Consider the following 21,351-nt stretch of genomic DNA (forward strand, 5'->3'; position numbering starts at 1 on the left):
CTTTGTGGAGAGGCAGACTAAGAGGAAGGAATGCCGACCCCATTTAAATGGGATAAGGCACAGCCAAAGAAGAAGAAGAAGACTCAATATTAGACTAAGACATATCAGACTAAAACTGAATAAATAAATAATAAAATACTACTTCTGTCGTGTATTTACTCAACTCAGCCTCAAAATTGCTGAAATAATTTTGTTCATTGTGTGATTACGATAAAGCCCCAATTCTAAAACCCAATCTCAGAGAGCAGTTACTCTGCAAAGATATAAACTTATAGATATTCCAATTTGATTCGCCAGTACTTTGATAACTAGTCATTGTGAAGTAGCAATAATCCAAAAATCAATCAATAACTGATTTAATAGTCCCATAAACTGATTTGCAATCAAGTTAATAATTTTTGGACATAAATCAATAACAATCCATATACAATAAGATTGTCATTGATTCAGATGAGGTTCCATCAACTTCTGATAAACTGCAGCTAGAAATGTCCTGGTTTCGAATCCTACCAAGTGCTTTCATCATCTTCATTCTATTACCCACAAAAAACATACAAACTCATATAAATTAAAACACAGGTAAATGTTACCGGGATTTAGTCATAAACACTGCTTAGTTATTCACTAAAAAAAATCACGATGTAATATTACAATAGGAAAACAAACAGGAAATTCAATATGATATATATTTCTCAAGGAATGAGCGTCTCAATAAATTGTTATAGCGAGATTCACTTCAAACTATCAGCAGTGGTTAAATGGGAAGCAACGATATTATTTATAAGAATTTCTGACAGTTAGAAGTGCATCTGACTATGGTGAGGTCCACGTTATAATGGCAGTGTCTGATAAGAAATGGTATTGCTATCCTTGTCTAACATAAGAATAGTAATAATATCCTTGTTTAACAAAGCGAATAGCGCTATCTCTTTCTCGCTTTGCTCTGTTGCAGGATCGTCTTTTAACAATGTAGAATTCATAATCAATTAACAAAATATTTCATCTTGATTATGAAAATTCATTATGAAACTATTGAATATAATCTATTGCTTAATAAAATATAATTGATTGTTTTAAACGAGAATGAACCGTTATATAATATTACATTAATAAGCCTGTATCATCTACCGTCTATAGAAGGCATTGACAAGACAGAGGATCGGCAACGTTTATCTCCTATCTCTATCTCCTACCACTGCCATTATAACGTGGACCTCACTATATACAGAAATGTAATCCCCCGCTAAAATAATTCTTTATTGTATAACCGCTACTAAACAAACACCGAACAAAATATATTTAATATTGAAATTGATCGCAATTTCTTATGAAATGAATGTAATTTGTAACACTCACCAACAACGATTGACAGCTTCGAATCTTTCCGAGCGAGAGAGCAATGTAAGCAAACATGATGAGGTAGCTGATGAGAATTGTAAGAATGTCAGACTTGGATTCCCTGTCCAGTTCGTCTTCAATTGAGCGCTCAGACGTGAAGGCAACGTCCATGAAGTCTGGCTTCTCATGCTTTGTCCAGTTCTTCATGAATTGGATGAATCTACAAATAAAATGTCATTCGCTTATTTTTTCGAATAGCTCGTTTGGGAGAGCAAGTTTAATCAATATTATGCTTATTATTTTATAGAATGCATTTTTTGAATTACATTATGGTTCTGTAATAATTTAACTTATTTACTGCACAATATTGACTGCTTTCAAATTATTTTTTTCTGTCAGTATAACTGATTCAATAATTGAAATTGATGAGAGATTGCATTTATTCAAATGATAATGAATATAATATGATAATTATCGAAGGAAAATCCATTGATAACTTTTGAATGCTTTCATCAATAAACATACTTTTTCTACACATTTTTTGAGCCATTATACACAGATCAAGTTCGTTGCCAATAAGATTCACTCTTTATTGATTCATCATCAAAATGATAGGGAGAGAAAACAATAAGGTAACCTTGTGCTATTCCCCTCCCAAATTTAGATAAGGTTACATATAGTCTGAAATAGGTTAAGTCTTGTAGTTAGTTGTTCACTTCACAAAATTTTCATTTTAATTATTTTTAGTTAATTATTTTCACAAAGTAGACTTTTAAATTTTAAATCCAAAAATGGAATAATTATTTCACATTATTATCACTAAAATAGGAAATATTCACATATTAAATAAATAATTTTTCATTCATTCAATTAAAACACAGAAATATGTTTAAAAAATAAACATAATGGGTAATGAATGAAAAGGGGTAATGAATCTTCAGTTATTTTATGTGAAGTAGAAAGAGATGAGCTGACAGGCATTTGAAGAGAATCACATTATTTATTGAAATGAAGAAAATCATACGTTACAAGAAAGTAAGAAACAGAACATAACTTAGAATAGAATGAATCTTTAGATTGATCAACTCATTTATCCTTTATAAGGCGAAAAAGGATATGTGCTCAATATCATCGATGTACAAAGTATCATTGTATATCATTGAAACGAGAAAAAAAATCATGTGAAAGTCATATTGAATATGAATATTGTAGATTCCGAAAGAAGATTTCAATAGACAGAATATTATCGGCATTTTGAACGAGTTCTCCAGCCCAAAGGACCCATTATAAACATCATATTTATAATATATTTTTTGAGATTTTTAAATAATTTCAATCTTTTATTTAGAAAAAAATATAGTAATACTGATACACTGTAATATGGTACCTCTCTTCCCATTTGAGTGCCGGCTCCAGCTTTGAGGCGTTGTAATAGTTGTTGACAACAAAAGTGAGGATAATGGAGGTGGCCTGCTCGTAGGCGGGGCGTGCCGAAATGCTCTCACCCTCCTTCAGGAAACCACCCAGTGCTATCGCCGGGTCTATTGGTCCACCGTACGGCGCCAAACAGTTCGACTTGTACTTGTTACTGCAACAAAATACCACAACTATTAGTTTGATAGTGAAAAAAATACAAGGAAATTAAACTGCAAAGAATGAGTGAAAAAACTTGAATGGAAAAATAGAAAGAAATCCAACTACAAAGAATGGATGAGAAAACTTGAGTGAAAAAATACAAAAAGATCTAACTATAAAAGAATGAGTGAGAAAACTAGACAACATTTCAAAAAGAATTGGCATTCAAGTAATTGGAGTCTGGTCTGAGTAGAGTGAACGGTCTAAGTAGTGTAATTGGTCTAATAACTGGACTATTAATGTATCTACATCACTATGGAGCTCCTGAAGATTATTTCAAATCCAGACACTACAAAGAAAATTTGTAAACACAGAGAGCGGTCAGGCATTCCGAGTTCCGCGTTCTTGAAAACTGAATAAAAGTAAACTGAAGTTAATTATCGAATAGGTACAAGATAGAGAGGCGTTTATCATGCTATTGGATTGATACTAAAGCAACAGACAGATACTAGTTTCTGATAGTACAGTACCTTGTTTCTCTTCAATTCATAAATCTAATTAGAACGCTTGTATTTGACCCCCACAATTTTGTCCATAGGAGCAATCAAGGAAAATGAAATATGGAGGATAAGAACAAACGAGGAACTAGAAAGATTGTTGGAGGAGACAAGTATTTCACCTCTTGTGAAAAGTATGAGGCTGAGATGGGCTGGTCATGTGCACAGAATGCCGGAAGGGAGGGTGCCAAAAATGGTGCTAGAAGGCAAACCCGGAGGAAGAAGACTACAAGGAAGACCAAGAAAGCGGTGGGTTGACGATGTGGAGGAGGATTTGCGAAGACTGGGTGTGAGACGATGGAGAAGAACAGCAGAATGTCGAGAGGGATGGAAGGGTGTGGTTGTGAAGGCTGTAGTGCCAATAATGATGATGATGGAGCAGATGATGATGATGATGATGATGATTTTGTCCATAGAAAAAAGTGGACCGCAGAACTTGCAACGCCTAACCCAGAACTTGCAACTCGATCTCTGTGTGCACACACCTCAAAGTACAAAAACGTGACAGAAAAAGTACTAAGAAATCAAACTAAAAAAGAAAGAGTAAAAAAGTGACAAAAAAAATCAAATAGCAAGAAAATTGAGTGAAAGATTACTCAGAAATAAAAATAATAAATAATGAGTAAAAAAGCTACAAAGAAATCAAACCATGGAAGAATGAGTGAAAAACTATGAAGGAATTTCAATAAGAATTAGCATTCAAGTAATTAGAATCACTGGTCTACGTGTAGATCATTTATGAATCTACATCAATCTCTAGGATGACTGTACATTTTATTTGGTTGAGAGAAGCATTACGGTCGGTGAAGAAAAATTGAATAATACTGTATATTAATAAAAATAAAACTATATTTTCCTACTGATACAACTGAAAAGGGATATCGATAAGTTGATAAAGTGGGATCCTACTGCAGTTGGATATGAAATAATTTTCCCGTTATGCAAACGCACACAGCAACAAACGGACGCAAGTAAACAACGGAGGAAAAATCCCTTCCTATAGTGAGGTCCACGTTTGATTAGCAATGGTATTGCTATCCTTGTCTATCATTCAACAAAGCGCTATCTCTTTCTCGCTTTGCTCTGTTGCCAGATCGTCTTTTAGCGATGTAGAATTAATAATTAACCAACAAAATATTTCATCATAATCATAAAACATTTTGTGTAGTTGAGAAGTTGATATTGTGGTAATTATTCATATTGAATGAAAAAAAGGCTAAGAAATTGTCAAAAACCACAAATTTATTGATACTTAGAAAGACTGGTTTCGGTTATTACACCATTGTTAATCTCTGATAATCTCTGTTTCGGATTCGGTAGAAAGACCGGTTTCGGTTATTACACCGTTGTCAATCTCTGATAATCTCTGTTTCGGATTCGGTAGAAAGACCGGTTTCGGTTATTACACCATTGTCAATCTCTGATAATCTCTGTTTCGGTTTCGGTAGAAAGACCGGTTTCGGTTATTACACCGTTGTCAATCTCTGATAATCTCTGTTTCGGATTCGGTAGAAAGACCGGTTTCGGTTATTACACCATTGTCAATCTCTGATAATCTCTGTTTCGGTTTCGGTAGAAAGACCGGTTTCGGTTATTACACCGTTGTCAATCTCTGATAATCTCTGTTTCGGATTCGGTAGAAAGACCGGTTTCGGTTATTACACCATTGTCAATCTCTGTTTCGGTTTCGGTAGAAAGACCGGTTTCGGTTATTACACCATTGTCAATCTCTGATAATCTCTGTAACTGAAACCGGTCTTTCTAAGTATCAATAAATCTGTGGTTTTTGACAATTTCTTAGTCTTTTTTCCATTCAATAATCATAAAAACTAATTATGAAATTATTGAAAAGTATAATTTTTACTTGATAAAATATAATTGATTATTTTGAACGAGAATGAACAGTTAATATACATCAATCAACCTGTATCAGCTACCGTCTATAGAAGGCATTGACAAGACAGAGGATTGGCAACGCTGTTCTGCTATCTTTCTCCACTATCATTATAACGTGGACCTCACTATAGATATTTGAATGTTGCAACGCACACAGACGTTTGATTTTTTCTTCATCTGTCTATTGCCTAGTGCGTTCGCCTTTAATAGGAAAGCTACAGATGGAAGGTACTTCATTCTGTCCAGACTGCCATGAGCGCTGAAAGATTAAGCTAACCCTCGCTCCCCCACGAGCAGGCACACACGCCCGGCCTACCTGCGCCATTGATATACTATGTATACTACATAGTATACAGGTAGGCACACCGTCTCTTTTCTCATACACACAAAAGGAGACTGCGCTTGTGTGTGTGAGTAGTAGGAGGGTCGGCCTAATCCTTCAGAGCTCATGCCTATTTGGACAGAGTATAGTTGAACTGACTGAAAGCACTGCGTGAGATGATCGAGGTAATTGAAGGGATAGCCGTAGATATCCTGGCCGACGTTGAGAAAGTCCTCGCGTTTGTTCTGGAAGTATCCCCACACACTCTGCACCAGGCACTGACGAACGTCTGTCGCCTCCTGTCCCGCCTGGCTCAGTGGCGCGAAGCAGATCTTCCGCAGCCCGAAACCCTCGTCTTCGCCTATCTGCACAAACAGTTGTTTCAGTTCTAACTTCAAATTCAATCTTTAAATTATTGTATTGGAGTGTAAATGTAAGAATTATAAGAGTGTAATATTGTAAGTGTAAACTTAGAATTGTCAAGTGTGTTAGAGGGCCGGCTAAGCCCTAACTCCGCCCTCCAAGATTTTAAATACCGAAACCCTCGTCTTCGTCTATCTGCACAAACAGTTGTTTCAGTTGTAACTTCAAATTCAATATTTAAATTATTGTATTGGAGTGTAAATGTAAGAATTGAAAGAGTGTGCGATTGTAAAAGTAAACTTAGAATTATTGTTAAGTGTGAGAGAGGGCTGGCTGAGCCCTAACTCCGCCGTCCAAGGTTTTAAATACCGTACCGAAACCCTCGTCTTTGTCTATCTGTACAAACAGTTGTTTCAATTGTAAATTCAAATTCAAACTTAAAATTGTATTGCAGTGTAAATTTAAGAATTGTAAGAGTGTAATATTGTAAAAGTAAACTTAGAATTATTGTTAAGTGTGATAGAGAGCCGGTTGTGCTCTAACTCCGCCCTACTAGGTTTTAAATAAAGGCAGCCAATCAATCAAACAAACACATCAATCCAACATTTTATCAGATTTAACAGTTATAAACATTAGATTTGAGGCTCAGTAAATGAAAAGAAACTGATTCCATAACTAAGTTTCTAAAGTGAGATCCACCTCATGAAGTCAGAACCTGATTGACATTGGTTTGCTATCATTGTCTGCCGTTAGACAGAACAGATAGTTCCATCCTTTTCTAGGTGCCTCTATGATGTTAATATTTTTTTATTCTAGCTTTGATTGACTGATTTGATGCAACCTATTATTTCATGTACATGACTTGTATTGTAAATTTGTTTGGGATGTTGTTTTGACACTGACTGTGTTTTTATACAATAAATAATTTTGATCAATTCGAAATTGAAATAAACAATAGCTAAAAACTTGGGATACAGATAATTCATCAATTCTATTGTTTACCTTTTCTATTTTTTCCTGCAAGTTCAAGACCTCAAGAAGAAACTCCCTGTTGAAAGCTGGTCCAAAGATTGCGCCGTCCAAAGAGGTGTTGTGTTTCACCTGCACAAATTAATATTATCGGTCAAAAGCCAACCATTTCTAGAAAATTAACAAAGAATCAATCATGATTTAGCAATAGTGTAATTCTTGGATATAAATAGCTTTGGAATTGATCAAGACAGTTATTCAAACAGTTAATTGAACAGATTCACACACGAACACTATTGTAAGTTGTAAGGATTATTTTATCAGCATGGGAATACTCGTAGGCCCTTTCTTTAATGTGTATGTAAATCAGAAAGGTTTTACTCTACTTTATGAACAAGAACCATGCTTATAACATAAGACATAACTGGTTATATAGTTACTGTAAAGGTGCGTACAGATATACGCGCCGCAAACATGAGCAATTCACTTTTAATCAGCTGACTATATCTGTATTATTACAGAAACGGTAAGATACCGATATAAAAAGCTTGGCATCAGCTGATTGAAAGTGAATTGTTCATGTTCGCGGCGAGTATATCTGTACGCACCTTGAGACATACGAACAGTTTTTCCAAGTACCATACATTGATTGCCTTTCTATAAAAAAACCTAATTTAGATTAGTGGAAAGATATGTCAAGTTGTACTATTTATTGGTTCAAAACGTTAAGGATGGCTAAATTCCACCGAATATTGATAATGATTACAAGAATATTGGGTGTTTTTATTATATTTGGAAGTATATACTAAACTTCCATGTATAAGTGTACCATATATAGTGAGGTCCACGTTATAATGACAGTATTTGATTTACATTGGTGAACATTAATTGCTATACTTGTTCATCGTTCGACAAAGCAGATATCTAGCTCCGCAGCGTTGCCATATCGTTTTTTAACAATGTAGAAATATAATTAGTCAATAAAATATTTTTAATCTTAATAATGAAAATTTATTATTTGATGATTGAAAAATATATCTTCTCAACGAACAAAATATAATTGATTATTTTAAACAAGAATGAACAGTTAATATTGGGATACATAAGATATACCGGTTTCTGCTATCCTCTATAGAAGGCAGAGGCAAGGCAGAGAATCGGCAACACTGTCTCCTATCCACTGCCATTATAACGTGGGCCTCATTATAGACACAGAAATGTCGTGAATTTCTTCATACTACAAATGTGTAATGAAGAAGATGTCAGTTATACATAAGTTATTCAACTAGTTTGGCTTGGGGTGTGGTTACACTGGATGCATATTTATGTGCAAGTGCACAAGTCAGAGCCGAAAAACAAATTTGAAAACTGCCATTGAAACACGTTGTGTCATCTGCTCACACTGAACGAAACCAGCGAGTGCAAGCGTTCAGTGTGAGTGCTCCTATTGCTCTTTCCCGATTTTGTTTCTCACCTGCAGGCTTGGTCATGTATAACCAAGCTTGCACTTGCACATGTGAGTATTCAATGTGATCACATCATAAAATAAATTATGTGGAACTGACAACACATTTCTAATTCCACCTTAATGAAGTTTTTTTGGATTTTGGAAACGAGACGGGGTCACATTACCTATACTCTGGGTATTGTTCCATAAAGGCTCGAAAAGGTTCATATCTATTTTAATATTCTTCAACTCTCCACTATCATACTGTATTGTTCTCTGATTCTGCTTCATTACCCTGATTAGTGGCACATTCTCTTTGCTAGAAGGCACTTGGTAGGCGCTGGTAGTGAATAGAATAGAATAGAATAGTTTATTCTCTGCATTTACATATTGTATCAAATATGTTTCACAGTCGTCATACATAATAGACTATATAAAATTTCAATTTCATGAGAATTTACAAATTTAAATGTAAGATAACGTAATAAATACATTTATACATATGTGATGTGAATACCATCGTAAATAATCGCAAATAACATTTTAAGCACCTCTCTGATCAAAAAGTTCCACCACACTGTAAAAACACATTTCTATTAGCCAGTTCTTCAATTTATTCTTAAACAAAACTTTGGATTCAATTGTAGATAATATAGGTGGGAGAGAGTTCAATATTTTTCTGCTCATGTGATCAGGACTACTTTGGAAAAACGAAGTTCTATGTACATCCAGTCTTAGAGCATTCCTAGACCTCGTGTTGTAGCTATGAATGTCCGATCCTCTAGCCCAGGAAGCTCTAAGTTTAAATCCATGTAGTGCAGCCTCGAGTATGTATAGACAGGGAAGAGTGAGAATTCTGGCGCTTTGGAACAGGGGCCTACAAGGGGTTCTGGGAGGTTTCCCAAGCATCATCCTGACTACTCGCTTTTGTGATCTGAATACTCTGCCGAGTCCAGTTGAAGAGCCCCAGAATATCAAGCCGTATGTCAGTAGAGGTTGGAAGTATCCATAATAAGCCGCGAACACTACGCTCTTGTTCATATTCAACGTTAATCTTGAGATAGCAAATGTCGCTCTCAAGTTAGTGAGCACTAACTTATCAATTACTTTGCACCATACATCTGTTAGGCTAGTTACACACACACACACATTGATTTTTGACTTACAAATTTTGGAATGATTGAATGACTTTACTGACCTGATTGATGCCGACTGCGTTTATGATGACCTGTTCGGTGCGGTAGAAGGGCTCAAAGTGTTCGTCGAAGTAGGTCTTCTCGAGGCGGGAGCGGGAGGTGGCGGAGGCCCACAGCTGCACTGGGTCGGTGGTGATCTGCACAAATCGGATGCCATGGCACAAACCCACCACTACGCATGCGCCCACAAACAGTGTCAGCCACGGGTTCGATGCGCACACTGAAACCATAAAATATACATTTTAGATTATAATAATAATATTCGTATGGGTTCTATTGGTGGAGAGTCCCTGATGGATGTTCCACCTCGCCTGAATATAACATTTCAAATTAAATCAAATTTATCAAATTCATATAAATAATTCACAAATACATGAAAAACAAAATTCAGTTTAATACATTGGAAATTTACTAGCAAAATTACAAAAGCTTTCATTGAAACTAAATAATAATATAATATATAATATTGGCGTTACCAGCAAAACAAAGTTTATGCGCTAGCGAAAATATTCAAGCCGTCAATGGACCTTACGACTGTCATACTTCAGCTGGGACCGACAATTTAACGTGCTCATCCTATAACACGCCGGGAGTGACCTGCTCAAAAAATTTTGGCTGTGAGCGGGTTTACGGAGGTAGTGGTTTGGACCGGGATCTCCAGGCTGCTACGCAAGCACTCTATCTACTAGACCACAGATCACTCCATTATTATAATAGATGATTTTTTGATAAATATATATACAGAAATTTATTTTATAACCTGAAGAAGGTGAGAATACTGAAACTTGTTGTTATAAATTGTATTCTCAATCTATTATTTTCAAAAAAGGGTACTATAATAATTCTACTTGATAAATAAATTTTAAGAAAAAATATAAAAATTTTCACATTTTGAAATCAGCATAATCTGATAAATATTGGTTTGTGATCCGTGGTCTAGTGGATATAGTGCTTGCGAAGTAGCCTCTGTGTTCAAACCCAGATAAAAAAAGTTTCTAGCCTATATGTCTGTGTAAAATAAGTTGAGACTTGGCCCTCCATCCCAAGAAATTACAGGGTTGCCAAATCGTGTAAAATTGCAAATTTCCAATTCAACGTCAGAATTGGATGTAGAATATCATCCCCAATATCCTAGTAGTGCTAGAAAAGATCCAGTGTTGAAGGATTAAAAGGAAGTTTAATTTTTATGATAAAATCAGAAACATCGCGAAAATTTGTTTTTCTTTTGAATATGACTTCTCTCAGAATCATGGGGCGTCGTAATGCGTAATAATTTTATATCAAATTAACGGGGAAAATGTCTCCTTTCTATTGGTGTCTGAATATTATCCGACCAATAGTTATTTTTTTAATTAATGATTATGTTTGTCAATGTCGAGACATCATGAGCAGAAAACATGAAATTTTCGACATGCTAGAAACTTTTTTGTTTCAAAACATAAGTAGGTGGTGATAGCGAGAAAGTTTCTCAGAAATAATTGAAATTATTTTTCCAATTGTCAAACGTACTCGGAAGAACGTATATTGGCCTCTTAGGAGTTTCAAAATCTAGGATAGCGGCTGAATGGTGTGCCACCATACTCTATCAATAGCTGGGATCAACAAAGTCAAAATACAGAACGATTGAAAAATTCAGCAACTGCAAGCCACAATCATGATTATGAATATAGTGAAAATGACAACCTCGCCTCGAATAATCCAAGCAGTGATTCATTACAACCTTTCTAGAGGCAATCAGCTCCTTACGTTTGAAATAATTCAGTCAAATATCTCGTAAATTGCCAGCTTTTAGCATACAATTTGGTATACAATGCATACCATGCAGCCGCTCTCCTAGCTTTAAAATTCCTTGGAGACCAAAATACGATCTTCCGACTACTTTTGACAATTGAAAAAATAATTTAAATTATTTCTGAGAAACTCTCTCGCTTTCATCACCAACTTATCTTTTGAAACAAAAATTTTTCCAGCATGTCGAAAATTTCATGTTTTCTGCTTGAAATGTCTCGACATTGACGAACATAATCATTAAAAAAAATAATTATAGGTCGGATAAAAATTATCCAGACACCAATAGAAAGGAGACATTCTCCCCCTTAATTTGATATAAAATCATTATGCATTATGACGCCCCATGATTCTGAGAGAAGTGATATTCAAAAGAAAAACAAATTTTCGCGATGTTTCCAATTGTATCATAAAAGTTAAATTTCCGTTTAATCCTTCAACCCTGAAAATTTTCTAGCACTAGTGGGATATCGGGGATGATATTCTACATCAAATTCTGACGTTGAATCGGAAATTTGAGAAAGTTGCAATTTTACACGAATTGGCAACCTTGTAATTTCTTCGGATGGAGGACCAAGTCTCAACTTATTTTATACAAACTATAGTCACTCCCGTGTGAACAGGCACATTGATTGTCGATCCCGGCTGATATACGACTAAAGTCGTAGAGCAAACTCACACAGCAAAAAATGGACGTATTTATTTGATCAACAATGACAAAAACACATAACCATAAAATGATTGGAAATGGAAGAACAGGTTTATAGCCCTCTCTATTGACAATTCCGTAAGCAGAGACAGGCGGAGGAAAAATCTCTCCCCATGTGTTCGAATATGTTGGATTTGATTTGTTTGAACGCACAGACGTCCTTCTGTCTAAATTATGTCTGCTCGCGTCTGCATGTAGACGTTTAATTTTTCTTCGTTTGCCTAAAAAGTCTGTCTGCTGTAGTGTGCGTTGGCCTAACGGCCCATTTCCGGCTCTAATTAGGCTTGAAAATATATTCGGTCGAGGTGGGACCTTCCTGTAAAGGAATCCACATCAACAAAAAACCAAACGAATTTACTTCAAGCTACTGGTTTTATTTCATTGTATTTCATTGGACAGAGCAGATAAAACTATCCATTTCCAACTCCACATCGGTACCAAAATTTCACTTTGCAAATAATTTCTTTCAGTTTATGTACGTATCTGAAACTCTCATTTATAAATTCTTGGAGTATAGTTTTGGGAACATCTCAATATTAATAGAAAATCACAAATAATTCATGATTCAATTGTCATGAAAACAACAAATTTTATGTTTATTGGTAGAAGTAGAAAGAATAAGATTTTGATATTGTCAATACCACTTTAATTTATTCGAAAATTAATTCATAATTCAGTACTAGGTTTCATGGTAAAACCTACTACATCAGTTCAATCAGTTCATCAGTTCCATGAAACCTGGTACTGAATTATGAATTAATTTTCGAATAAATTAAAGTGGTATTGACAATATCAAAGTCTTATTCTTTCAATTATGGAGAAATTCCACAACATCTCATACCATACAATCAAATTATGGTAGAAGTAGACCTTTGATAGATCTCCTTAAATCATAAAAATATAAAAAACTATATGTACCCTTTCTAAAAATTGTTACAACATGTTTCAACATTAATGTATGAAGTGAGCTTCCTTGAAAATGACATTGAAGTTGAAACATGTTGTGAGTAAAATTTTTTAAAAAGGGTACTTTTTTATTTTTATTTCTTGATAATTAAAAGTAGCCCTAACCAAAAAGGTAATATCCTTAAATACGACCTCCTTTAGGCCTATTAGGCTACATTAACAATTTATCTACAATCGTGTTTAAAAGCTGAAAGTAGACATATTTTTTATAATTGGGTAATAAGAAAATGAATTACCAAAGCCAAGTCCTTCAAAGAATTTCTCCATCCTACAGTCGAGATTAGCACCCAACTTTTCAATAAACGACGGCTTCTCAGGATCATTGTGGTTGATTGCTTCCTTGCTGAGGCTATTCGTCGCCGCTCCTGCCAACAACAAATCTAATGAATACACTGATAATTCAATTATATGAACATACATTCAGTTATAGGTTTTTAATTGACGACTCTTTCAATATTACCCGAATAGAGTTTTTGTATTACAACTTTTTTGATCGCATTATTGTAATTTAAAAAGTTTTGTTATTCCCATATAGGAATAAAAAGCAGTACAGAAATAACAATAGAATGTGCTTGAATAAATAAAGAAGACTAGGACAAATAAAAAAGCCTGAAAATCAAGAACTGTGCACATACAAGCAATGCCACATGCCAAGAGGTATCATTGGAAGATCAATAACTCAGGTAATCACTCTTATTCCTAGTCGCGAACAAGAAATATATTAGATAATATGATATAATAAAATAATAGCCTATTTATTATCTATAATACTCATCATATGAAGAATTAGAATATTTGTTTACTTCCTAATAATAATTCATATGGACACTCGATAATGGCATAGTTGGCGGAACCATAGTTGGCCGATAATGGCCAACTAGTCTTCAAAGAATAGTTAGTCTTCAAAAAATAAAGAGTGCTCGTGATTCTATAGAAAATTGATAATAATACATTTTTTATGTGAATATGAAAAGCAGGTCCTATACTATACTAAAATCAACGGTAGGCTACTGATGGTATTCACACACAAATAATATTGTACAGTACTAGTAAAATCAATAATTTATAAATTAATAAAATAATTTATATTATATTTTAGTATAATGCAACGACAAACAAGTAAGTAGCCCACTATAGAACTGATTTTATTTATTAGATACTGGTATAGTGGTATAATAATAGCTTGCTCAGCCTCGCATAAATTTGCTCAAACCATTGAACTGAAGATGGTTTGTTGAATACAACATAATAATAATTAACAAAACCAATTATAAACCACAATCGCATAATAATATATATTTTTCTAAGAAACCTGATAGACGTATACAAATTTCCGAAAATGTAGGCTACACTGATTAAAAATTTTACAGTAATATGGTAATTAAAAGAAGATGCTATACTTGTTAGTAAGAAAATTGACCTACTCCATATGGCAAGCAGCCATGTAAAGGAGAAGGTTTAAAATGAATAATTGAAACAAGTATAGAGGATTAAATATAATGAATAAATAGGAATATAAAGTTTCAATTGAAATGAGAGCAAAAAAAAAATGCAACACACAAAACACAAGCAGGAAATACGAAACTATAACAACAAGGTTTGTGCTCATTTGTACAAATTAGTAACTTAGATGTACTCTTCATTTTGTACTATATTCAGTTAATTTAAAACATAAAATAAAGATAAAGTCTATAGGAGCCAATAAATAAATTTAGAGTAGTAGACCTACCGCGGTACCACTATAATCCCTAAACTACTGTAATATTAATGGAAAATTCAATAGACATAATCCTAAATTTGAAAAAATATATTTGGGTGATAAGTTAGTTTGGTGTTTTCCAATATTTCACTACATTTAACTCCGGTAGTACACTGAAACCAGAAAACGGAGTAAAATTGTATCTGTTAAAAAATAATAATTTTACTTCTTATCGAAGTACTAAAATGAGATAATGAACAAGTCCCTGAGTTGATGAAGGGTCAGTTATCATAGTCACAAACTTATATAACAACAAGTTGCAATGTAAATAAATAAATGAATAGACCAATTTAAGCTGCAATTGTGCAGCTTGTTACATAATGTATAAGTAAATAATTGAATAAATAATTTGCGATTATGAAAATTGAGCCTGAGTATGTCTCATGAAACGTTAAAAATATGCCGAAGATGCTGTGTGATTGGTTAAGATGTTGATCAATTAACTGATCAGAATATTGTTAATTTCACGTAAGGTGAAAAGGTTGATTATCCTATAAAGCCTGTCTCACCAAGTGCTGCCATGAAAGCTGATGATAATGGTAATGGTGATTTTTTTGTGAATATTATCTTATGAGTATCCACCACACAATTATTTAAAATATCGTTAATATTTCATTGAAAGCTTGTTATGATAAGCCTCTAGAATAACTAATTCTTGGGTTTTTATGAGTTCCTACCTATACCAGAATGTATTTGTTAAGAAATGTGCGTGAGAATCAAATGAAAATGAAACACTACTCCTAGGAAATCGCTTGATCGAGGCTAAACTAGTTTGATCTCCAACAAATAAAATAGTTTTTATAACTCAACAATATTAAGTAGGTAGTAAAAAAGATCCAAAACCTTTTTTTGGTGAGGATGAAGCCGATATGAACTCTAAGCTTAAGCATGGATAATGAGATGGATGATGATGAGAGATGAATGGACCTACAGCTTTAGGTGGGTTCCAAACCACCAGGAAGCGATTTTTAAACTCATAAATGGTATTCGGAGGAGTTCTGCTCTCAAATTGATCACCCTCAGAAAGTGAGTTGCAGACGCATGGAGCTCGACTTATCTTATCGAGCTTATCAGCGCGATCGCTCATGCAGTGTATTACGAAATTATCTAACATCTAGACAGAGAAAACTTCTATAATTGAATATAAATACTGCTGTATTTGTATTCTGTGATCTAGGTATTATTCAATGTCTGAAATAGGGGTTTCAGCGCAAATTTGAAACTGAATAGAGGAATGTTGGTATTGATTATTGAATTTTTACATTGAGTTTTTATTGATCTCATCAAAAATGATTTATCAATAACAACATTGATGGTTTGATATAGTTTAAAATATGAATGAACACAATAAATGAATGAAAAACTGAAACTTTTCCCAATAAATATTACTATACGAAATATATAACATTTTTTATACGGTAAGCCTTTACAATTAATTTATTTATATTCAACATCTCAGTTACATGGGTGCAACAAGGCCTCATAATAATAATTACAAATTGGACTAATCTGAATTGTGGAGAAGCCTTTTAAACCATGTTACACTAAGAATTGAACAATCATGCAAAGCAAGGAAGCAAAAGAAAATAGTGATACTGTGAAAATAACACTGTTAATGGAAAATCAATGAATAATAGTTTTTATACAAATGCGAAGTTTACATAGAGAAGCTTCTGGCATGCGTTTTTCCTATGAAACAGCAGAACAAAAACGAAACCTTTTTTAAAAATGTAATGTTTAAATAAAGTAGACCTACATGAGTGTATAAATATATATGTTTTTAGAAAATATTGAAACATTGGGAGCTACAACACTCTTGATAAAGATGCAGTAGTAGTTATTCTTCACATTCGGATGAATAATGTATGTCGATAGAACTAGATAGAATATTCTGTTTTTAATCTACAAAAAAATTTAGTTTCTGAGTTAACGTATTCATGAAGTAGAAAAGTGAACTCCAGGATCTGAAGATGAATAAAAAATTAATTTGAAGTATTTAATTAAAGAGAGTAAATACCATGATAAGTCATAAAATGTTACAGTCTTTCCCCTCTCTACTGTCCCACTCTTAACCCCTACTAATATCCTATTTCTCAAAGAATCTTGAACCCGGAAAGTGTAGGCTATGTGAGAATTAGCTGCTTTTAGTCTTTAAGTAGGTATTGGCGTTTTAATTAGAAATACGTGAATATGAGATCTTAATAATATGTAATAATGTCTGTTTACTTTATGTTTGATGTATATGACATTATGACTTGTGCTTTTTGGCTGGCGGACAATACAGTTTTATCTATTAAGGAGTGCTATCAAGTTTTCAAAGGATTAAGACATTCTCCTACAAACAATCACATACTCTTCATTAATTTTAATTACTGTACAATTTTCATCTTGCACCGGAACCCCATTAACACACATTAGTTGAAGCTAGAGAGAAGGACAAAACGACAGTGACAGAAAAAGAAAAGCGTAAGTTTGTCAAAGATGGTGAGACATACTAGATTTGTCAATTTGGAAAGGACTTGTTTCATCATCGTTGAGCGTTTGGTTTCCATTGAGTGTTTGGCCGACCATCGACTCTTTCCATTTCAGTCCCTCAGAAGACGCTGCAAGACCCAAATAAAATGCTATTTTTACCCCTTCTCAATCTAACCAAAACATATCCCACATAATAATGAATTCATACCCCAATTTCGTGAAAATATGATTATGATGCTATTTAACAGCAATAAATTTGTTAGAATTAATTCAATGTAAGATGTGATTGCAATTATAAATTGCTCGAAATTAAGTATACTTATTTTCTGTCATTTTTTAAATAAACAATAGGGTAGCTATTGAGTATTATTGCTTTGATTTTATGTATATTCAAATCAATACCATCAAATTGAATCAATAAATACCATAAACACAACTGAACTACGAATAGAAAATACTACTAACTTATTCCATTTTCACTAAAACTTTTCATACTATTAACTTTCAATATTATCATTTTTTTTTAAATTTTATCAGAATTAGCAGTCCTATTTACGTTAATTTGAAGACGTTTTAATAAATTATGTTAAGATGTGGAACATGTTGCAATTACCAAGATAAATACCATTCATAGTTGAACAAGTAGTATATATTTAATTTTTCAAATCCTCTAGATTTTAATTGTATTCACTCTGTACAACTATCCCAGAAAGATAGGGATTCGAAAAAGAATCCTAACGTATTAATTTCACTTTGAATGAGTTGAGGTTTATATTTGGTACAGGAATATTGCAACTAAATTGAATGAATGAAACAAAATAATGTAGTCCTTCCAATAAACGGATTACAGTAGATACATTGTCATACAATCTCATATGAGAAGTAGACAATATTCACTAATTTTGAGACAAATATTAATATAGTGAAGTTGATTCAACACATGAATAAGCGGAATCGACGTTTACTTTTACTTTTAAAATTGGAAATATATTTTCTCATATTATGTGAAATAAACAATATTTGCTTAAATTTTGAAACTAATAGGCCTATTTGAGTTGATTCAACAAATGAATAAGTAGAGTTGACATTCAATTTCACTTCTGAAATTGGAAATATTTTTTATATTTTCTCATATTATGTGAAGTAAACAATATTTGCTTAAATTTTGAAACTAATATAGGCTTACTTGATTTGAATCAACAAATGAATAAGTGGATTCGAAATTCAATTTCACTTATGTAATTGACAATATTATTTTCTAATTTAATATTCTTATTTTTCAAATAAATTACAGAGAAGGAATATTAGCATTCAATTTCATTTAGAAACCATCTACATTTATTTATAAATCTATAGAAACCACCTATTCATTTGTTTCATTTTATATACATTTGTATTGGAATTTTTTTATTGAAAATGTATATTGATGATACTCGCTGTCAGAACTCAAACTGGTTTTGCAGGCAGCGCCTATATGTTATTTTGATTTACAAAGTTACTAGTTTTTATTACTAATTTTCTCAACTTTGTATTATGAATTATTATTTTTATGTTTTTTTTTTTTTGTTATTATGGCGAAATAAAATTTCATTTGATTTGATTCATCCCGTCAAATTATTGTTACAGTTTGAATTAGCTAAGACTGACCGACTCTGGAGCAGAGCTTGGGCCCGTAATGGAAGGCGAACAGAAAAGAGCCGGTGCCGACAATGAAGACGCAGACAATGATTGCGTTGAACTGCAGCAGACTGCGGTCGTCTGCGGCGCAGTCGAGCTGCGGTGCGGGAGCGGGACAGCTTGCCTCGCAGTCCATGCAGCTGCATGCGGGCAACGTCGACTGCATCACAATCAACAAATCACAAAATTTTAATAATCTCTCTTCTTTCTTGGGCTAATGATTATTAAAACACAATAAAAAACCGACTGCGCAATGAACAAGTCACTCAATTTTAATTTCCACTCTTCTCTTTAGGACTACTGATTATTAAAACACACAATAATTTTAATAATCACTCTTCTCTATGGACTACTGATCATCTATATCTATTATTATTAAAAACGTTCAAATTTGGTAGTTATGTACAGTTGGCCCTTTAGAGGCGCACTAAGAACGGATTTGGAAAAATTACCAAAGATACGCCCAAAATCTGCGTTTTTCCAGCGTTTTTTTTAGCGTTTTCTCAGCTTTATCAAGAACAAATGAACAGAAAATGTTAAAATTTAGTACAGAAGCTAAGCTAGGGTGTAATAATGTTGTGTTAGAAGGAATTTGAAATAACGCCAAAGATACGCCCAAAATCTACGTTTTACCAGTGTTCTTTTGCGCTTTCTCAGTTTTATTGAGAACAAATGAACAGAAAATGTTCAAATTTTACTACAGAAGCTCAGCTGAGGTGTAATAATGTTTGTGTTAGAAGGAATTTGTAAATTCTCCACGTCATTCCTATCTCTAATTTTAAAGGCTAGACTGGAGTACAATAATTCTCATAATATCCTAACGAAGTTTTCCACCCTGCACTAAATAATTGAAATTAATCGGTGATTGAATCGAGCGAGGAAGTACTTTGAATTTCTGATGGAATGAAGCATGCTCAAATGAAAAATGCAGGCGGGCGAAATGAGCCCGCTGATCTCATTTTTAGACGATCCAGTCGGGGGTCCAGAGGGCGGAGCCCCCTGGCTAGACGGATATGGCAAGCGAAGCGAGCCTGACGGCTAGTTAAAACATACAATGAATAGTGAGTTGTGTTTTATTTGACACTAAGTTTTGTAAAATTATGCAAAAATTATCCAATTAATGGTGATTTGAGAGTGATATTTTTGTTTTTTTATTCTGTTTTTAACCGGCAAAATTTAAAATTCTTAGTTTTCGTTATTTTGAGTGAAAATGGACTAAATTTTAGAAAAGTGAAATCATAACCCTATTTCGGACTCTTAAAATGTTATCTAAATTTGGGAGAGAAATAGTACAAGGAGTATCCTTAGTTTTTCTCTCCCGATCAGTGCTTCTTTGTAAAAATTATAAATAAATAAAAATAAAAAAAATGACTGCACAGTGAACATACCACTCAATTTTGATATTCACTCTTCTCTATGGACTAATGATCATCAAAGCACACAATGAAAAACTATTAATTGAAAATGGCCCTTGAAACTAGTAATGTTGCAATGAATTAAAGAACACTTGATAATATTTTATTGTGTGTTTTTATCAGTTTCATTTTGGAGATATATTCATTCATATTTAGTCATGGATTCAATATAATGAAGTAGGAAATATCAATAAATTCACTTATCTATTTTGGGGATATATTTAATTAAAATAGAAATAACTAACTATACAGTAGGCCTACCTTTTTTCAATAGTTATTTGTCTAGAGTGAAAAAAACTTTTTCACATGAAGATGAACACTACTAGTTCAAAAAGGACACTTGAAAGCTGAAAACTGGTAGTTTTAAAATAAAGAAGGTACTAAATTTATTTTTGTATTAATTAAACAATTCAAGTATCAAATAATTTGTATTTCATCATATTCTTTTGAATATGAACTTGCCTTATTCATTGCAATGATATCTTGACGTTGTTGTAACATTTCCAATGTTTTTCAACAATAAATGATTTGATTGATTGATTGAATGACAATAGAATGGATTTTAATTTGTACTGTATATAGTTAAGAACAAGAACCGTTTACTGTACTTGAACTGTTATAGATCTACTTGAAGTGAAATTGCAGAATAATACTCACATTCAAAGCTGCATTGCAAGAATACACTTCGGGATACAATGGTATGGTACCATTATTAGCTGAATCTTCATTTGTAATAATATAATTAATTTGAAATGGAGCATACATGTTCTTGGCTTGATCTCCGAGGAAGTTAAACAACCTGGAAATTGATACAATTCTCTTATAATCAAGCAATAGTAGCATAAATGGGAAGATAAAATTAAAGTATTTACAAGACACATAACTGGACAAAGATAAGA

At 33.3% G+C, this 21,351-nt stretch overlaps 1 protein-coding gene across 9 annotated transcripts in view; it reads right to left on the bottom strand.

Moving 5' to 3' along the window:
- LOC111053639 (NPC intracellular cholesterol transporter 1) overlaps positions 1 to 21,351 on the bottom strand; it is a 94,040-nt gene that overhangs the window by 21,642 nt on the left and 51,047 nt on the right. For 2 of the 9 annotated variants that reach the window (XM_039419424.1, XM_039419423.1), the window contains exons 5-13: positions 21,110 to 21,251; positions 19,008 to 19,197; positions 17,381 to 17,488; positions 13,363 to 13,491; positions 9,666 to 9,883; positions 7,054 to 7,152; positions 5,848 to 6,053; positions 2,726 to 2,926; positions 1,357 to 1,558 (exon numbers count right to left, since the gene is read on the bottom strand). In XM_039419424.1, coding sequence (XP_039275358.1) covers positions 1,357 to 1,558; positions 2,726 to 2,926; positions 5,848 to 6,053; positions 7,054 to 7,152; positions 9,666 to 9,883; positions 13,363 to 13,491; positions 17,381 to 17,488; positions 19,008 to 19,197; positions 21,110 to 21,251 — 1,495 coding nt within the window. The remainder of the gene's footprint in view (positions 1 to 1,356; positions 1,559 to 2,725; positions 2,927 to 5,847; positions 6,054 to 7,053; positions 7,153 to 9,665; positions 9,884 to 13,362; positions 13,492 to 17,380; positions 17,489 to 19,007; positions 19,198 to 21,109; positions 21,252 to 21,351) is intronic. The other 7 variants (XM_039419422.1, XM_039419420.1, XM_039419427.1 and 4 more) reach the window with 5 other exon arrangements.

The sequence above is a fragment of the Nilaparvata lugens genome, chromosome 1 (genome assembly GCF_014356525.2).
Source record: "Nilaparvata lugens isolate BPH chromosome 1, ASM1435652v1, whole genome shotgun sequence".
Taxonomy (NCBI): domain Eukaryota; kingdom Metazoa; phylum Arthropoda; class Insecta; order Hemiptera; family Delphacidae; genus Nilaparvata; species Nilaparvata lugens.